General features: G+C 37.6%; 1 protein-coding gene across 1 annotated transcript in view; it reads right to left on the reverse strand.

Moving 5' to 3' along the window:
- Positions 1-20,514, reverse strand: part of PTPN21 (protein tyrosine phosphatase, non-receptor type 21) — a 38,926-nt gene extending 18,412 nt beyond the window's left edge. Inside the window, exons 1-7 of the mRNA XM_010583800.1 lie at positions 20,328-20,514; positions 8,325-8,494; positions 5,564-5,661; positions 2,982-3,049; positions 2,461-2,531; positions 1,066-1,153; positions 776-864 (exon numbers count right to left, since the gene is read on the reverse strand). Of these exons, the coding sequence (XP_010582102.1) occupies positions 776-864; positions 1,066-1,153; positions 2,461-2,531; positions 2,982-3,049; positions 5,564-5,661; positions 8,325-8,494; positions 20,328-20,507 (764 nt within the window). The 5' untranslated portion in view covers positions 20,508-20,514. The remainder of the gene's footprint in view (positions 1-775; positions 865-1,065; positions 1,154-2,460; positions 2,532-2,981; positions 3,050-5,563; positions 5,662-8,324; positions 8,495-20,327) is intronic.
- Between the last annotated feature and the right edge of the window lie 1,094 nt (positions 20,515-21,608).

Consider the following 21,608-nt stretch of genomic DNA (forward strand, 5'->3'; position numbering starts at 1 on the left):
ACAAGACCACTAACAAAAGAAGTACAGTTGCTACTTTCTTTAACCCCAGAAATTCACCATGAGTTCCAGTAACTGTTAGACCTCAGGATTTCAAGATTCTTTTCATATGCAGCCAAAAATTCAACTCTGGAAGACTAAAGTTCACCAAGAATAAAGCCTTTCTTGCTCTAGCGATAACTGCAGATTACTAAGATTCATTAAAAAAATTCGGTATGTATTTTTTTAAATTTATTTCAAATTCTGTCCAAAGATGCCCAAACAACCCCTCTCAAAATCATTGGGAACAAGGCCATTTCACAATTTAACTATCAGAACATTAAATAATAAACTAAAACAATGTATGAATCCAAAATAATGAAACAAATATTATCATGTGACTCTCCTCTATTTCTTTTACATGTAATATATGAAAGGAACTCCTGGATAATTTTGCAGTTGAATATTTCTAAGTGAATTGATGTGCCCATCTTGGGACTTAAGAAGTTCTATATGCAAAGAATTGCTCCTTTTTGACTCAATAGATGTTTTGCAATGGAATGTGTATTAAACATTCATCTTTTAGAATTAATCTGGCTTAAAGAGATTCATCCTGCAGTCAATACATTGAAAAACTCTCATGGACCTCAGTATTCACTGTAGCATGACGACTGCAAGACTGTGTTCCAGTTTATCAAAAGAATAAATACACATCACACCTAAGAGTCATTCATGCTAATGAGAAACACTTTTAAAATATCTTTGTGCACTTCACATTTTATATAAGAACAATACTAACCTAAATACAACAGGAGGACGACCATTTTTGTGTTTCACAAAGATACCATCAAGACATGCTCCAATGAATATGTCACTTCCTTGGCTGTCCTGTAAGAAGTTGCAAAAAATTATGCAAATACAGAAAAAGGGCTTTGAAAGCAAACTTACATGAGGAGCAACTACTTTTACAGTTCTGTGGGAGAAAAGGAGTGGTGTGGTTTTTGGGTTTTATTTATTTTTGGCAGGAAGTAAATCTTTTTTAAACAGGGGAAAAAAAGCAACTGAGACAGAGATCAAAGCCCTGTTTACCTTTGCAGGATAGGTCTCTTCACCATAGCCCTCCATTCTCTCTACTTCTTGCATATATAACATTTCCGCATCAGGAGGAGTAAGGCCTCTACAAATGAAAACAACAATCAGCTAGTACTCTCAGTAAGAAAAAAATCATCTTTGTTTTACTCTGACACAGTCAAAGCTTGAAAAGCATCTCCAAGACATCCAGACAACCATCAAATCATGCTGTTTTCCTCTGCACCAATGGCTGATATATTTGTCTCAGCCTTTACGCCAATTCTAGTAACTTCTTTCTCTCAGGCATCTCTAGGGGTAAATGGCTACAAAGACCAGTTAAAATTATCATTTCTGCTAATGGCAGACAATTATCACATTCTTCTTCAAATCCATCATTGCCACCGTATTTTCTCACTTTATCAGAATGATTATTCTGGCACGCGTGTTCAAGATGTGTATTTCTCCTACTGCAGTATACATGTTTAGGACCAATATGAAGTTTGATGCTTCATATTTCAAGAAAGAGCGCCTCATTTTCTAAATGCTGACAGAATTTTAACTGTAATGGTTTGAAAACATGAGAAGGACAAGTTCTGTAGGTAAAGGTAGTATTTTTTTTAACTAGACCAAGTGGCAAAGACAGTTTTCTCACAGACTTGCAGTAGTGACACAAGGATTAAAAGCTTATGGTTCCCTATCTACCTCAGTTGATCTCATAAAAGACATTATCTCTACCTGCAAAATCCTGTCATGCTCATTCTTATGTCTCTCAATACTTCTTCAATCATCAGTCTCTCTGTTTCCTTACTTTTTCCTAATGTCATGCACATCAAGTTTTCTTTGCTGAACCTTAACCATGCAATCTTGTTAGGAAAGCATTTCAAAGATAAATTGATTTGAAATTTTCAAATGCTTATTTTAAAACAATACAGGAAAAGTAATCAGTATTTCTCACTGATGAACTGACAACAGAGAACTTTCCTTTGTCTTGGACAACTGCATCTTAGCTACCTTTTACTTAAGATCATAAGCATTCTGGCACAGCGACTGCCTCTAAATTTACACTGCCCTCAGTATCTGCCAATGTTGTTTATCAAGAAACATCCTTACTGGGGTCACAACTTCATATAAACAAGTTTCAGAAACATTATACAGGTGAAGTCACACTATTTAATTGTGTCCTGTGTTCTTAATTTTCAAGCAGAATCCTCTCATTTATTTTATCAGTCATTCTGTTCTCTTTTCACTTTCATTCAGCAAAACCTCTTGCAATTTTAATGCAGAAGTATCAGTGGAAAACTCATTTAAATGGGAGGTGAAATTAGTCCAACTGTCTTCTGAGATTCCCAACTTCCTGAGCTACTGTAGCAATCACATCAAAATTAAGCAATAAAGAGTTTTAGGAAGTTTTACCTGTACTTCTGATGTAGCAAGGCAACTTTCTGTGTTGCTTCTTCCAATATTTTTTCTTCTTGTAGCCAACCCTTAAGGCAAGATAGTGTTTATAGAATGAAATACAAAAAATTCTGCAAAATTAAATGGTTATAGTTTCTTTATGCAGGCGAATCAACCCTCCACTCTAGTCTTGGACCTTAGATGCTGTAATATGCACACAGATAAAAACAAAAAGCACAAACACTGTTTTGAAGTGGTTTTACTCACTTTCCCATCTCCACCCCAACCTTCGTTTCAGTGTAATATATAATAAAATTGAAAAGATCTTGCAACGTCTTTGCTTCTGTGTAATATAAGGTATCGCATCTCACTCCAGTCTCAAAGAAAACCTCTACTGAATTTGACAATCTAGGGAGCAGTCAGATAGATAGATCATGGAGTCTTTAATAATGATTTGCATTTACCAATCTAAAGAAAGATTTAAATTTATATTTATCAATTTAAGAATTTTAATGTATCAATTTAAAGTAAATACTTACCACTGGAAACAAAGCAAATCTTTGCAGAAACTCCTGAGATTCATACTGATCATAGTCTCCAAAATCAGCTAAAAGATAAAAAATTTCTTGGATTCAAACATTTGCAACAAAATGATTCAATACCCGATTAATTGCAGCAGGATCTCCAAGTAGCAAATCTCCATCCTATTGAACTATGATCTGAAAGTAAAATAATGGAACAAACTAACCAGTAATATTTATGAAGAGTAAAAATAAAAACACTTCCCGAATCTTTCTACCTTGTTCAGAAAAATTGGTAACACTCCTTGTGGGTAGGAAAGGAGAAGAAATGATAAAATAATCAAAGTGTTGCTCCAAGTTCCTTAGTTCCTTGCAGTTTTTATTTGTTTGGTTTTTAATCACAGAATAGTTGAAGTTGGAAGGGGCCTCTGGAGATCTAGCGCTAAGCAGGGTCAGCTACAGCAGACTGTCTCAGAGTCTTCTCCGGTCAAGTTTTGACTACAAAGGATGGAGACTTTACAACCTCTCTGGACAACCTGTTCCAGTGTTTCACCACTCTCACAACAGCAAACTTTTATTAGGTTTAGACGAAATTTCCTGTATTTCAATTTGTGCCCGTTGCCTAAGAGTCTGGCTCCATCTTCACTCCCTCCTGTCAGATACTTAATTACTTGCAGTATAGCACTGGTAGACTGCTCTAACTTGCAGCTGGACTCAAACACTGCACAGAGCAGCTGTAGCACCCTTCCCCTCTCAAGGCTTCTACAGCTCCCTGCACCCAGGCGTGTAGAAAGTCAGACCTAGAAGCCTTCCCAGACTCAGGGGCATGCTCAGAAGGGACTTAATAACAGTTTTGACTTTAATAACAGTTTTGATTTTATGTCATGCCAAAGTGCATCCCAAGGAATTTGCCTCTTTTTCTGTTTCCAGGAAAAAACTAGCCAGCATTTCAAAGGAGAGGAATAGAACAGTCTAAATTGGAAAAGTTATGTACCAGTCTCACAGGAGAAACTGTGGAACAGCAGTCTGTATGGAAAAGCTGCTCCCAAAAAAATAAACACACTCCCCAAGTATACAGATGCGATTTACATTGCCACAGATCCTTGTCCATAATAGTATAATTTTAGAGACATTTAAGAACCAAATTTGTATTAAGCATTAACAATTAATATGCAAGTTATTTATGATGAAAGGGTAGAACTTGTGACATGCTATACCAACACAGCACTTGAGGTAAAGCAGTGTTTAGAATTAGCCTATTGTCATTATTTCAAATACAGATCATTCTTGAAACCAGTTCACTCGAAACAGCAAACTGCTTCTGTTCATTCACCAGCTAAAATTAACTAACCTACCTGGTATAAGCTACTTCAGTCATCGGAGCACATTATTTTAGACCCTGCATTTTTTCTGAATTGTTTTTTCACTGTGTTAGCAACATATACAGTTTCTCTCTTATACAAGACTGAAAAAGGAATGTGAAAGCTGAAAGGATAAATATTTTCCATCTGGAAAGAGGATTATATTGAAAGATTTCTATAAACAACTCACTGAGCAGAGAGACATTTACACTGTCCAAAGATATGAAAATAACAAAGCAAGATTTTGTCAGTTAAAAGACCATTAAATCCTGGCTTGGATTAAACAGATTCACTGTTATATAAACAAGGCACTAGTATAATCCACCCTACTCCACTAGTAACCACATTTTCAAAAAGCATAATCATCGTCTTTAACGTGATACTACCAACACATGTAATTTTAAAAAGGCAAAAATCCCTTAAGTTGTATGTACTGCCAATGATTTTAAGCCCCTTTCAAATTTGGCAGATGTACAATTGCTGTTAGATATACTGGAGTGACATTCACTGTGAAGCAATATACAAACATACTAAACAAAGCTGTTGCCATTAAAAACTTCTATTTTGAGAGATTTAAGATCAAACAAGCATGTTAGCAGGGAACACCAGACATAATCAGTGCAGGCAGACTTAAGACTGGTGGTTTTCTGGTGTATACTCTATCCCACATGACCCCAGTTAAATAAAGCAGCCATTTTCACATAGATATCACAGAAATGGGTCTTCAGGAGTGATTTGAACATAGGAATTGTTAACAGTCTTGCATGCTAACTTGAAATAATCATAGGTGTTCAGATATTTGGGAGAAAAAGCGGAGATACAAGTACTACTGTACATTCAAATTTGCTTATTTATTAAAACATGTCTCTTTCCCTTGTTACCATGTCAGAATAAAGAGTCTTCATTAACAGAAATTGATGAAAGGTCTGTCGATGTAAGCAGACAACTAAAGCCTTTGCCCCCAAAGGAACTCCAATGTCCAGTTCAAACCCAACTCCTGAAAATACATGTTAGATACCCAGGCACACCTCTGAGGACTGCACAGCAATACCAGCAAGTTTGGGACCACTGATCCTACTGCTCCACCTCCTCAGCCCATATGACAAAGTTCTAAGGAGCAAGCCTTTCATAACTTACTGAATTGGGTGTTTGAGCAATAAATAGAAAACACGCTATAGAAAATAACTCACCAAAGTTTCTAATGCAACATTAGCTAACTGGCACAATTGCCTTACTTACCCTGAACAGCTAAACCAGCCAGATGTATTGCTTGTTCCAGTGTGCAAGGAATGTTGCCCTCCAAGATATCTTTCTTTAATTGCAAATAATACTGATACCTACATGGGAAAAAAGGAAAAAGCTAGTGTGGGCTTCTTAATGTAAAGAGAGTGCAGATGAATACGCCTGCATCTCCTATTCCTCTCTGCATTCCCTGGTTTGTGTGGAGGGTAGTCTTCCTCATCATTCAGACCCACTACTTCATGGTCGTTGTTAACTCCTCCCTTAGCTTTCAAATACCACTGCAGAATCAAATTCTGTTACCTTTTAAAATAAAAGAATCTCCACGATTTCTATCTACTACCATACTCTCATAATTTTTTTTACCTCTTCTCTCCTTAATATTCTTATTATCTCCTCTTTACAATGTTCAGTACACTGCTGCTGTATTGCTGCATTCTCTTCCAACAGATCCAACATTGCACAACCCTTCAATCACAACAGTGACTTTCATTTCTGCATTGCAACTTCTGAGTACGTTTTGTTCTCACTTTCAAGGCACCATTTTTTTCCCTTTAATCTGACTTTTTCCTGGGTTATCTCTCTTGTACATGCAACGACTACAAGCAGTACCATTTGTACACAATCCGAACCACTGTTCTTTAATTCTTGTGCCCCTTTCAGCCATCTATGGAACACCCTATCTTGAGCCCAAAACACCTCAAAACTCAAAAATACCATTATAGCTACACAGATTTGCCAAGAAGGGCATTTGTCTTCTGTAAGTCTAGTTTTAAAAACTTCTTAACTTCCCCATACTGTACATTAACTCCTGTGAAGTAAGGCTTTAATACTGAGAACATGGAAGCATGTGCTGCAATTCATTCAGTAATTACAAAGGTCAGGTAAACTCCACACAGATTTTTATCAAGCTACAAGATGGCTCTCTTCCCTCACTATTTAACAGCCTGTTAAATACAGTGACATTTTATAAACATTGTTTAGACTCTTCTGGATCCTACCACAGAAAAGCAGTATGCCATATGACAGTAGATAATATGCTTATACAGCACACACAAGAACAGCTGGGACTAAACCAGGCCTTAAAAAAAACAAGGAAAGGAAAAAGCCACTGCATATCAAGGCATTTGGGGAAATAAATCTTCCCAGTCAAGCAGTAGAACGTAAGCTCTGTTCACAGAACCGCTAGGAAAAGTAAACATACAGATGAAGAACCTTGACACCACTTCACAATAGTACAAATACCATCTCTTTTGTCTATGACATTTCCATTTCCTGGTATACATTAAACATGTAATTTACTTAAACTTGCTCAATCTCGTTTATATTGAAAAGGCATGAAAAAAAATCCACAGATTTCTGAAACTAATCCAGACTAATCAAAGCAAGTAACATCCTCTAGAACTTCAGTATAAGGTTGGCACATAAATTCCTGCTTTCTACGTGGCAGCAAACTGCAAAATTGCTGTTACAGCTCCAGCATAAACATCATATTCTTTAAATATATGCTGGAGAAGAATATTCAAGGTTTTTCAGGCAATTTAGCTCTTCAATGCAACACCATGACATTTCTCTTACTCAGATGCATCCTAGTACACCAACAAGCACAGAATCTGAACCAAAGATTGATTAAAAAAAAAAAAAAGACCACTAGAATTACTTTTTAAGTCAGTAAAAATCCTGAGAAAAAGCACAAAACTTCAGAGTTTTCAGAAAGAAAATAATCTTAGAGAAATTACACATAAAACAAAAACTAAAGCGGCCAAGCATTGAGCAATACATTACAGCAGCAGTGTCTGCACCAAGAGGCTTATCTCCCTGAAAATCTTTCACACTACAATTAGAGGAAAAGGTCTCTGGCAAGGTATTTTAGCACCAGAGTATGTAAGGACAGTTTCATGTAACCACAGAACAAATTAAGCTGGAAAGGACCTCTGAGCGATCATCTGGTTCAACTCCCTACTCAAAAGCAGGGCCAACTTGCAGTTATCCCCTTAAATGGGTTAACTAATGCAAGCACATATTTTTTGAAATAACAAATACATGTTTCTAATCCAGGTACTGGTTTTGTACTTACTTGCCTGTTAAAAATTATATCAGAACAACTATATACATTAAGACACTAGAAGCCAAGGTATAGGCCCATAGGAATAACTGGCCAGTATATATGCTCAATTTTACTTTTCCCCTGCAGTGAGCACCACTTATGTGATGTTCCCCGGATTCACAGTAGAAATGGATATATGATATCAAAGCTAACATCCATCTTCATTGCCCAGTGATACACAAACAAATCACAAGCTGAAGCTTAGCCTGTAGTTTGCCAATGCACTGTAGTGAAAGTACAGAAGGTACTGAAAGCAAAATAAAGGAAAGTGCAGCTCAAAAAACTCTGCATGTGCTTTGTGCAGGACAGACGTCCCTGAAAGCAACATGTGGCCCTTCAAAACAAAAAAACAACCAAACAAAGAGCTAAACATGAAGAGACTAAAACAATTAAAAGTCTGACCATGCAAGTATGCCCATTACTGAACACAGGTTTGAACAGATTCCTAAGATCACCAAAAAGTTAGTTGCTTAGTTTATCACATATTTTAAATATTCAAAAGGGAAATAAATACATGGTTTGAACATAAATTCTGCCTAAAGTAATAATTTCCATTTCTCTGGGGGGGGGGGGCAGGGATGCAGACAATTTTTAAATAAACCATACATTTCAGAATGCTGAAAGCAAAATTACAGACACATGTATGAAGTTTACCTGGTAATCTCCTGCTGAAGCTGAGAAACAGTAGGCACGTAGAACACTACTCCAAAATACACAGTTGGCTCCAAGGCGTATTTGTCCAGCTGCTTTTTCAGAGGCTTGTCCAAATCTACCCATCTGCGCTGATTCTGTTTATTATAATACCACAGACTGAAATATGTAATCTGAAAAAGAGGCATTTCAATGATGAAAAAAGTTAATATTGCAATATTAGATAAAATACATTGTATGAAAGCCTTGCTACTTAGAAATAAATGTTTGTGCTGGCTTTGGCTGGGATAGAGTTCATTTTCTTCATAGTAGCTAGTATGGGACTATGTTTTGGATTTGTGCTGAAAACAGTGTTGATAATACAGGGATATTTTAGTTATTGCTGAGCAGTACTTACACAGAGTCAAGGCATTTTCTGCTTCTTGTACCACCCCACCAGCGAGCAGGCTGGGGGTGCACAAGAAGTTGGGAGGGGACACAGCCGGGACAGCTGACCCCAACTGACCCCAGGGATATTCCAGACCACAGGACGTCATGCTCCGCATATAAAGCTGGGGGGAGAAGGAAGGCAGGGATGTTCGGAGTGACAGCATTTGTCTGCCCAAGTAAGCGTTACGCGTGCTGGAGCCCTGCTTTCCTGGAGATGGCTGAACACCTGCCTGCTGATGGGAAGTGGTGAATGAATTCCTTGTTTTGCTTTGCTTGTGTGTGCGGCTTCTGCTTTACCTATTAAACTGTCTTTACCTCAACCCACAAGTTTTCTCACTTTTACTCTTCCAATTCTCTCCCCCATCCCACCAGGGGGGACTGAGCGAGTGGCTGCGTGGGGCTGAGCTGCTGGCTGGGGTTAAACCACAACAAGGTTTTAAAACACTGACTAAGGCTATGGGTTATTGAAAACTTAGAGAACTGGAGAGACATTTAATATCAAAAGGAGACATTACTTCCAGATAACCAATTCACATACATAAGGGCCCTCAACTAAAACATCATCAAACCTACTCTTTATTTGCAAACAGTCCCTGAGCCTGTTGTGGCAACTCACAGATGTTAGTCATAAGCACTTATGTGTGACAGGAAGACTAAGGGAAGCAAGGAAGGCAAATAAAAAAATGACACTGGAGAGCAGAACAGTGTATGGCTTCTCAGGGGAACTGGCAGGCAGGCTCACATGGGATGCTGAAGGACAAAAGAGCACAGGACAGCTGCTCAGTCCAAGACAAGCTCATTAAAGCACATGTATGGCTCATCCCATGAGCAAGAAAATGATCAGACACAGCAGCAAGCCACTTTGCCTGAGCAGGCAACTCTTGACCAAGCCAAAACACAAAATACAGCATGCACTGGAACAGACTGCACCGAGAGGCTGAGGGATGTCCATCCCTCCAATGTCAAAATCCCACTGGACAACATCTTGAGCAACACAATCTAACTTTGATCAGATCTCCTCTGAGAAGGAGTCTGGATGAGAATATTTTTCTATCACTCCACAGTATAGTTCTAAATCCACACTGCAGAGCCACTCATTCAAATTTAAATTTCTCCACTATGTTTAAACTGATTAAAATCTGCTCCTGCAGTACTTACTTCATTCAGTTCTGGACCAGCGAACAGACGTGGACTAGAAAATATTCATGTCATTATCACAGCAAAACTAGAAATCACAATTACGAGTTTTTTAATTGAGGGAGGAAGATAAGGGAATGCTACTAATTACCAATTATGTCTGTAGGCATTTACATGGAAATTCTCCAAGTCCTTGCTACATACACATTATTGTATGTCGAAACAGTAGAAATACCAACACCTTTAATCCAACACTTTTATGTATTTTCAGATGTTTTTAACTTATAAAAAATAATGCTATTAAGGATGAAGTTTTCTAAAACAAAGGACTATTCATCATAGTGATTTTTTTACATCAATAATTTCTGTGAATTAAGTCAACTTGGAAAGATTGTCTACCTAGAAAACAAAGTATTTAGTGTTGTTTTCTCAGAAGCTCTAGCATTTTGATGCTTTGGAGCACAGATCGGAAGTTCATTGGGGAGCGACAGCTGGTAGTAGAGAAAGGCCACTTTAGTACCTTCCTGTGAAAACTCACCTATATACATGTCTGAAAATTCATATACATACATCTTCTTAAGTTTATAGCCTAAAGAGGACGAAGAGTCTACACTTATGGGATTCTGGCTATCCCTTACAGCTCTGACAGGCTGACTATGCATGTAACAACCATGGCATGGGCAGGTTTGCTACATCCCAAACTTCCAAGGGCAGCAGTGAAGTCAATGCTCCGTATCGGCACAGATCAGTAAGTAATTTGGGGCACAAAAGTCAAGGTGTAGCATTAAATTAATAAAACCAACTATTCCATAAAAGCATTTTCTCTGGGAAACTAGAGCCAATTCTAAAGCATAATGTTCCATTAATGTTGCATACTGGCAAAACGTACTTCTTTTACCACTCTCTAAATTGGCATCAACAGTTTTAAGTGATTGTTGGTGGGGGGGGGTTTCCCCAATGTTTAAAAAAAAAAATAAATCCTCTAAGTTAAAATTACTGTTACCATGTAAATTCAAAATCAGTATTCAGAACATAAGAAAAATGTTAGGATGAAGTCTGCCTACTTAACCTTAATTAAAATCCCTTCTGCAAACTCTAAGACAACTCTAGTCCTATTTGATAGAAAGGCAGGCTGTAATACTAAAATTAAATTGAATTAGAACTGTTCATAGAAGAAAAAAGCAGTGTTTCAGTATAGTGGAAGTTATCTGCAGAAAAGGCAGAATGCTGATACAAACAAAATAGTTTCATGGTTGGGAAAGTTTAAAAATCAGCATAGAGAAACAGACTGTATTCCCACATCAGAAACAGAATTCTCTTGTAAAGCAAATCTTACAAACCAAGTTTTTCACAGGTGGACACTGTGGGCTCCTCACTTCTGAATTCCAAAAGCCAAGAGTCAAATTTAATAAGTCATAAATACTTCCAGGTTCAAGGGGACAAAAGGAATGTGGCCCTGAATACAAATACAATAAACGACACTGTTTTCTAAATTTCTCGGTCCAGGCGCACAATATTTGCTGATACCTTAGCCAACATTTGCTTTTATTTCTGTGCTTCAATCCCCCAACCATTGGGTACAGTGTGTGGTAACCTCTGCCACCCACAAGGATATTGAGAAGACAGTATCTTAAGATCCCATAAGATATTAGGAATTACAACAGTAGTACCACACAAACTCCATTAAGAAAGAAATATTATCTTCACGGCAACATCACACACTGAAAAGGATAAAATGTACCAAATGACTACTCTTCAATCCTTCCTGCAGACTGAATGAGGAAAGGAATGCATGTAAAAAGTTGTATTTGTCTTTCATTACAAGACTGTTAACATCATGGGCACAGTCACAGGAGCCACAGTCAGACTGTGATGCTGACATCCTGTAACTTCCGAGTGTTATAAACGTTAATGTATATAAAATGCAAGACAGCGAGTAAACTAGAGGACCAAAAACCCACCCACAAACCCACCAGTCAAAGTTGAACTATAAGCCATGAGCTACTTGATCTCACTTGGTAGAAAGGGCTCAAAAAAGCAAGCCTGCTGTGCTGGCCCAGCCCGCCTGCCCAACAGGTCAACCGCATCAGCCCTGGGCTGAGCGAGGTCTGAAACGTCAAACCACCGCTTCTGGGGGACAGCAGAGGCCAAGGTGGAGACTGAAACCTAAGGGTAACAGCTACAGAGCCACAGAAGCACACCAACGAAGTTGGAAGACTTCTGTAAAAGATACCACACAAACACAACCACAAATGCATACAAAAACTTCTAAGCAACTGTTTGAACAACTTCCACCTGCAGCCTTGGTGTATTTACAGAAAGGTAAGGAGAGAAAGAGCACAAACTTCTGTTACCACCACCACTGTCTCAAACTCTCTGATGTAAGATACTCCTGGTTCTACACCCTGAAGTCTAAACTGAATGTGTAGCCTGTTTTTAAGGCACGATGATCACTTGCACTGGTCTGTTTCTTTACAGCACTGACCACTTTTTCTTGCCTACACACAGAACCTATTAGTTACTGGCACAACAGACTAAGAAAAATGTTCCCATGTTTTAAAATATTCTCTGGAATCCAGCATATCTTTAAACAAGATTTCTCTGCTAAGGTATTTTCCCGCTACGGTATTTTCCCTTACAAACTCCTCCAATCTGCCCTATCAAAAATAAAATGAAAGCCAAGCAAAACACTATGGACCAAAGCCTGTCTTCTGACTTGCATGCAAGCCTTTCACTTGACTTCAAGGGCAAAATTTGATCCTGTGAGTTTTCAGAGGAGCTTATGCACCCTGGAATATTCGCACTGATTAAAATAGAATCCATTTTTGTTCATTGCTAAAACATTTTATTATTAGCAGCTCAGGACAACATCCAATGCTAAAAAGAATGTCATGACATAATTCTTAAAATATGTTAAGCTGTTAAGATTAACACTAATTTGATGTTCATTTATTTTAGTGATTTATTCATGACCCAACCCCTTTGAAGAAAATCAAATAGAAATAAAACGAACATATAATTTCTGCACAGTTACTTTCTACGTAGCTGCTTTCTGTCACTATGGACAGGAATAGGAAGCATTTTTGCATAAAAGTTCAAGAGTTATCAAGAACGCCAAAGCACCACAAGCCCAACACAGTATTGCAGCTCACAAGTTGGTGGGAGTGGAGTGACCTCATCTATGAAGTCAACCAGACTTCCTAAGCTAAGCAGAGGCGCTTCATCAGGCATGAGTGCCACAAAACTACATTACTGCAGGTGACTATATTATACCTTTTGGCATCATGTATGATGAGAGTCAGAGAAGTGCAGCTGGCCAGTTTTAAGAGACTAAAGTAAAATCTTACTGTGGACTTCAATTGCCTAAGAGCAGGCTATAGAGAAGCCAGAGCCAGCCTCTTCTTGAAAGTGCTCACTGCAAGTATGAGAAACACTGGGCACAAGCTGCAATGTGGGAAATTCCAATTAGATCAGGCAAAAAAATTCACAAGACGACTAGCCAAACACTGGAACAGGTAGCCCAAAAAGGTGTCAAATCTCTACCCTTGGAGGCACCCAAACTCACCCAATCTCTGAGCCACTTGATCCAAGCTGGCTTTCCTGGGCAGAGGGTGGGACCATGCAACCCTCAGAGGTCCCTTCCAACTCAAACTATTACGTGATTCTATGCCATCATAGAATTGGTGCTGACAAAGAGAAGCAGCTTACTGAGAAATTCTTGGATGTAAATTAAATAACACCTTTTTAAAAAAAAAAAAAATAAAAAAAAAAATCTATATTTTACAAACCTATTATAAACTGAGCTTTAAATCTTACAATTCTCATCAGTTTCCACATCTATTAAGCATACTTTGCTGTTTCTCATCTGTTTTATAATTTGAAATGGAATCAGTGAGATAGTCCTTCTTCCCTGTACCAATATCCCTGCCTGATATTTGTTAGCTACAACTAACTGCTGTATTTCATTTTATTTTCCTTAACATAGATCAGGCTCATCCCTAATATAATTCCACTTTGGCTCTAATCTAAACATCATTAGTATATATCAGTTATTCTGATTAGCAGTATAAAAAAAAAATGTTTTAATATAGAATCTCAGGGTCTATTTTGGTCACAGTTTACACTACCTAGAAAAGAAATAGAAATGACAAATATATATATACCAGATATCAAATGTGTGTAATCTTCTCACTGGAGCTTAAAAGCATCCATTATAATCCCCAAACTTGACTGTGCCTTCCATTCTTTGGCCATATAATATGAAGAAAAAGTCATGTTCCCCAGGATTTTGAGACAACACTATTACTGCCATCTTTAAAAAAAAAAAAAAAAAAAAAAAGAAAAAACAACCCAACACATTCTCTATAAAACCTCAGACTAAAGGAAAAAAACCCTACTTTTTGTGGATGGAAGCAGGGAGGACAAATAGACTTTACCACACATTCCCCTGAGGCATAGCAGTGTTCAAAGTTTACTTCGAACTTACGTATTTAATTATTTATTTCCCAGCTAATTTCCATATCCTGTATTATAAATCTTACAGAATATCTCACAGGTTACGAATAGACTGGAAGTGAGAATTGTTTTCTAATTGTTAATACAGTGCCTTCTAATTAATGCAATCTGCTACCTGCCTCAAGGGTAGAGTGACCTGAGGAATCACCATCCTAAGATGTGAGGCAAGAAATTAAAAAAAAAGAAAACAATAACAGGGTTTACAGAAGAATGCAATCAAAATATATTTTCAGGCTTTTCCTCTTTTACATTGGTACACAGAAATAAAACAAGCCATAAGACTTCCCTGAACAGGGTGCTGAAAACACCTTCTCATTATTGAAGGATAAGCACTGCAGCTGGACTTACAAAATCCCAGTTAGCCCAAGGGCTCCACCGCGTCTAGCTTTATTATATGCTTGGATACAAAACAGCTCCTGCCATCAGGATATCACAGTTTAAATAAACTGCATGCAGGAGAACTGGGTCAATAATCTCGTACTACGCACGACTGCCAGATACCACATGAAAGCTTTACCCTACGCCCAATGTTCAGAACTACGTAAGGAGACAAGAGGCCCTGAAAATTCCCCAGAAACTCCACTCTTATCACAGCAGACAACCTCCTCCACAAATCTTCCCAATCTCTAGGGCAGAAAGGATTTGGAGCAGCCTGGACTGGCCAGTCTACAAGACCCAAGACTTCCTGGAAGTGGTGGAGAAAAAACCTGTGAGTCTTGCCACGTACCAGCCACCGACTGGGAAGTTGCACTCCTCTACCTACTACCATGACCAATTCTTCTTGCAGAAAAAGGAGGACCGCTGGCTAGCCTCATAAAAATCTCTCCCGTTTCCCCATCTTGAAGCTACTCACTTTAGGGTCCTTTTGCTTATACCATTTTTGTTGTTCTAGTACTGACAAGATCATCAACTGCAGGAGGGAGTATTTAGCAGGGTAGGTATACAAATACAGAGAGAAGTGAGTCTTAGTTTTTTCATAATGAAATGATTTTTCCACCCCCCCCCCCAATTATTTTCTCCTAACTAATCCAATATGGGTTTCACAAATGCTATTTAAACAAAGCAATTGTCAACTACACCTTAAAGCAAAACAGCAGGGATAAGAAATAAACAAAATCAATACCTTGCAAGGTAATCTGATATTCTAATTTATTCAAATTAAAACACTGCACAAATAACAACACAGTGTGGTTTACACCATTCAAATATCTTGAATAAACGGTCTTCTGACAGGCAAAGCAGATTCTACTCATCGGTACATTAAATAAAGGTAAACTGGCTAATTTGCAAGCGAAAGAGCAATACCTTCATAGTGCATAGAACACATTCTGTCCAAGACGTTTTAACCTCTTGTAGAAACAGGTCAGCTACCAACATGACAAAGATGTGTAGAAACATACTTTTTTGGTTTTAATTATGTTACTTTTTCCCACCACTGTCCAAGGCTCCAAGAAGGATGGACTCACACATATCTGCTTTTGACTCACACTTTACACAGCACTGACATTAAAAGGAGTATCACATTCCTATTCATCAGAGGCTTAAATTCTGATTGCTTTACAACAGGGAAAAGCAAAATTCCAAAGTAGTCTAAAAACACTAAACAATAAGCTCATGTCTTTGCTTCAGAAGTAAAGAAAACCTCTTCTGTCAAAATTAGTATAAAACTTTACAGCAATTCACAGACATTGTGATAGTGAAAAAATACAATTAAGTGGTGTATTCAAATTCTGGCCTAACTTTATAAAAAAGCTTAACAAATCAGGGGGCAAAGATTCCCAATTGCCACTATTGCTTTCATGGAAAAAAACTTAATTTTGTGCTGCTCAGCACAGCAAGACTGAATGCAAATCCTATACCTCAGTGTATAGCTTTTTTCCTTCAGAAAAAGGAAGAACTACAATAATTGCAGAGGCAATTACTGATTTTTGGCCGACTGCTCTCAATTTATCTTGGTTTCCAAATCACAATTACAGCACACTTACAATTAATATATGTTTTAGATTAAGTCAAGTTTGTAGCATCTTTTAAATTAATTAGATTACACATGGAAGGTCTGCATTTTTATATACATTCCTCCATGACAATTTCTCCTGTCTTAATTTTAAGGAAAATTTGGTTCAGAGAGGCAATCATAGCAATTCAACCGTGGGCACTGATCCTCCTCTTATTTCTCGAAGCATTAGCTAAAATTTTGTCAGACTTTGATACAAGTCATAAACATAAGTATGTTAGTGATCCCTCTGTCATGACTTGGCCCATCTTTTATTTGCCAGTCAGTATGTTTACTGATACGTATACATGTAAGAATATTTATGGTTTCACTTGATCTTATTTTAAAAACACTCTTTACATATGCAAAACACATTTAAGAAACCACCACACTGAATTAAAGGGTTTTTTTTGTGGTTTCTCCAAACAAGAGCTGATATTTAAGAATTCAGAGCAAAGTTTCCCAGCATAGTTCAAGCATTTCCGAAGCACTGTTTCAGAACTTCGAAGTTATTCAGGATCTGGATAGCCTTGATCCCTTCTTTCCTATTCATGTCCAAAACAAACACAGGAACTTGCACATGCACAACACATACTCTCCATCTTCACCACATATCTGCAGTTAAGTCAGACTCTGCTTGTACACAGGAGCAGAATTTGCCCCTTCATTCTAGTTTAGAAGTGTTATTAGAAAACAGAAATAAAATAAGATACAGCAACAGAGGTAAATCAGTTGTAATGCCTCCTACCAAACATCCTATAGATACCTAGCTGTATTAACATTAAAAAAACCACCATTCCTATATTTTCAAGTATTTAATTTGTATACTCACACCCTAGATGCAAGATGAGCAGTGTTGCACATACTTTTAAAGGTAGTTAACAATCAGACCTCTCAGCAATTTTTCAAAACTTGTAATTCCAGAATGGTTTTCTGCAACAAATACAGCTTTTTGCATAAATCAAGTTTGGTTACAGTTCTCTCACAGGATAAAACACAGGCTGCGCTACGAAGGGTAAGTAACTTAAGTTCCCTGTTCCCTTTGGCTTCTTTCCCCAGTTCCTCAGTTTAAGAGAGCTGGATTACATACTCATTGCTGATTGAGTCACATTCTGGGAATACCACATGTTCTTCTTAGTTGAACACATTCATTTCACTTTTCTACTATTCAGTAAAAAAATATAAAATTGTCAACATACTTAAGACTTCCTAAACCCTAACTATGTGTCCATGCTAGCATACAACTTGGAAATTGAGAAGTACTAATTGGAAAATCAGAAGAAAACCAGTCTTTAGCCACACAAAGCATAATTTGAAGACTACTCATTTACATAACAATCTGTTAAATATCTTAAAAGATGGCACTGCATTAAAAATAAGCCATTCAATTCACTGTCCAAATTCCGTAACTGCAGACTACACCAGAGAGAAAGAGATATTTCTAAATTTTACCATTGAATGTGTAAAAAGGTAGAGATTCCCCTCATGCCGCCTGCAATAAGCTATTTTGAAGGTGCATGGGAACTGCATGTCCTAACTGTGTAGCCCATACACAGTAATCGGAAACTGATGCCTTGGTTTTCATAACTGCTTGAAGTCTCAGTATTCAAATAAACAGTCATACTTTCATGTTTAACACTGTGAATTCACACTCATGCTTTAAGGGTGCTTAGTGCATTAACAATATGCAACATTTACAGAAAGTACTTCGTATTTTACAGTATTGAGGACTAATGTTGGTTTTGCAGATTTAAGCAAAAAGTTGAGCAAATTTTTCTTTCTGAAAACTTTCTACTATGCAAGCAGTCAGGAATGAGCCAGTATCTGCTTGACAAATCTATTTAAAGGCAGAACAACATTTTTTGAAGGCAAGCTCTGGAAAGTAATTTATATCCTTATTTTCCATTCCCTTTTATTGCAACACATTTTCCTGCCAAAATAATCCATGCAAGAATGCATGACTGAAGGAATCTGCTCAGAGTTCAACAGTGTACTGTCAACTCCCTTAGTCAAATATATGACTCTTAATTGAGGGAATTGCCCCCTTTTTTTTTTTTTTTTTTTTTTTTAAACAGATTTTTAGGAGTAGCTCAAAAGAAAGAGATAATGAAGAATAGCTGAAAAAAACCTGCTATCTCCAACACTGTGCCTCGTTCAATAAAAGCTAGCAGTCATCATTCAGGAAGACAAAGCCTTTGTGTTTTGCAAACCAAATATAATTAAAATTCTTTACCTTCTGTTGACTTAGCAGTAACAACTGAAAGCGGATAGATAAAATTGACAAACTCCATTCACACAACAATAACTGAATTCTAAGTATATGGTATCTGATGTATTCTAAGTAAACACTAAGGCTACGAGAGTCATTAGATTCTCCCTTTGCTAGAAGGAGCAAGATAAAAAAAGTCATACCGTTGCACAGAATTGCATTTTTCCAAAATAACTGTACAGTAAAAAAAATATTTGGTGAATATACAAGAATGCATATTGGGATTGAAAACAACTGCAGTAAACAAACACTTAGAGATTAATGGATTCACATCTATTTCATTTATTTATTATTCTCAAAAGAAAAAAAAAATCTGAAAACAACTGACTATATAGCATTTCCTACTAAAAATCCTACAGTAATGCATGCTGTGTACAGTAATAAATGTTTGCAGGATTGAGTCCTAAATTTATTTGCTCAATATTTGAGCAAAGTTATAAGCAGTTACCATTGCTTGACAATGAAAATATAACGTTTCAAAAAAATCATAGTTATTAGGCAACAATTATTTTCATGATTACTCTTATTTTGGTTACCTAAGTCTAGGGTTTTCGTCCTGTATTTGAATCCCATATTCAAAACACCATTATATGGCAGACTACATAACAGAGCAAAAGCATCTTTTTCAGAACAATGTTAGCAGCACTGAACTTTTATTACAAGTTTTCTCTCTCCTGCCCCCGGAAAGTACACATGCCGTCACAGTTTAATGGCTACAAAATGAAATCAACCTTTTGAGACTCTAGTGGGAAATGTCAATTTACACAGGGTCAAGAGCATTCAACTACTGCAATCAAATCCACCTGTGTTCAACAAATTTATAAAACAATGACATTGGTTCATACGTTGGTAATCTATGTAGATTTCTATAAACAAGGTTTCACAGCTCAGCATTTCAGAAGTAATTCACTCAATACAGGAGATATATGAATAATCACTAAACATGTGGGAGAAGGGTAAGTTTCAGTGGCAAAAGGATCCTTTGAAATACCAAGTAAGGAATTTTTTGGGAAAAAAGGCAGGTTACACAAATATATACAGACTGAACTAGTACAAACCATGTTTCCTCATGAGGCCAGCACCTGATCTAAATGACTATATTCTTGCTCCAAGACAATGTCTGTAAACATGTTTGTGGTATCTGAACAAGCAATATAAATAGTTGGTCACTGGTACACTTATCACATTTTGCGCTTTAGGTTCTTTTCACAGAACTAATCCATCAGAAAAAAAAAAATACATGCACACAAATAACACTCTCTTTCATATCCTTAGCTAAAAGTTGTTTCAAGTCTTGCAGTAATTCTTAACCATGTTGCTTAGGCAGAAATTTTTTTTTTTGTTCCTTTGTGGGTTTTTCTTAAACAGCATTTTCAGCGTTGTAAGCTTTAAAAAACAGTCGCATTGTTTATCGCTCTAAGCTTCTATTCACTGCCACTTCTAACATGTCCTCCCCTTGGGCATTCCCTAGCTCTGTAACCTAAGTTTTTCAACTGTCTTGGAGCAATCGAAGTCCCTTCAAGACCAGAAGGTGAAGAAACAAGGAGAACACAGGACAGCTGCTCCAGTAAATAAACTGATTGCCCCAAATGGTAAGGATTCACCACATAGGTCATCTAGCACCAGAGACAAAAATCACGCCTTCAATCAACAGTTTGCTTACCTCCCGCAATTCAAGTCTCTGAGCCACTGCTTCCAGACTTTCCTGGCCTGTACTTTCCACCGACAGCGTGAACTCCACAAATTCATTGTTGAGCAGCTGGATACGAGCCACCAAGCAACTCTTGCTAGATACTGTATAACGCCGAGTTCGTTTCAATTTTAACCCAAAAGGCAGAGGCATCTTCTTTCCCCTCCCGCCCGAGGTGGTTACTGATAAAAAGCTACTACCACCAGGACCTTGAGAGGGGACAAGTAGCTATCTCCTCTCAAAAGGTAAGGAGCTGTAAAGTCTCCAGAGATCAACCAGCAGCAGCAGTATCCATTAAAGACAATCAAGTCTTCTACCAGGAGACAAGTAGAAGGGGCATCCACTGGAATCCTAGTAAGGAGCAAAAGAGAAAGAATAAATACAAGAATCAGAAATATTTTTACTAAAAGGGGAATGGTAACATGGGAAATAACATGTCTATTTTTTCTAAATCTAAATAATCAGTCTCCTTTTCCAAAATGCAGAGCTGTTTTGCATTCAAAGAATGAAATAAGCACCAGAGTTTCTGGTTTTTCCACAGACGACACCAGTCTTTGGCAAGTTGGTATTTTTTTTTAAACTCACAAGTGAATAATGAGTCTTAATCAAATGCAGCTGCAATAAGTATTTCTAAACTCAATCAGTATTTAAATGAAATACCTCTACGAAGTCCGAGTTGCCTAAGGTATTTCTAATACTGAACAAAGCCATTTTCTGTAAGCGCAAATCCAGCAATCTGGCTTGTTTTTCAGAGCAGTGTGCAGCCTCAGCTGCTATCTGTTGGATTAAACACAAAACCAAGCCCCATAAACGATTAAGGGAAAAAAAAGAAAGGCAGGAAGAGAGGCATTAAAGCTCACACCTTAGCCATTTCCTACCAGACAATTAAAATCCAATTCCTCTAATTCTCCCTGAATTACAGCTAGCTGTACCATTATTTCTTAATACCTAAGCTGCTGTAGGATGTTTCGGGTTACGCTGTGCCTCGCCAAGAGAGTATGCGGATTCTGAGAACCATTTATGGCCTAGTTTTTCCTTGAAAAACATACTTATTCCCAGCCTAAAGGTAGGCACCCGCTTCCCCACCTTTTGCAAACACCTCCGCGCCTCCTCTCCTGTCAACTCCGTAGCGTGCAAGCTTCGCCCTTCCCCTCGCGTGTTTCGTACGGCATGCACCCTAGCCTAAGAAAGTTGTCACTCTTCCTAGCGCTGGTTTTCAGTGGGACACGCAAAATAAAAACGTTCTGTAAATAC

Source organism: Haliaeetus leucocephalus, unplaced genomic scaffold (genome assembly GCF_000737465.1).
Source record: "Haliaeetus leucocephalus isolate CR32 unplaced genomic scaffold, Haliaeetus_leucocephalus-4.0 Scaffold932, whole genome shotgun sequence".
NCBI classification, from domain to species: domain Eukaryota; kingdom Metazoa; phylum Chordata; class Aves; order Accipitriformes; family Accipitridae; genus Haliaeetus; species Haliaeetus leucocephalus.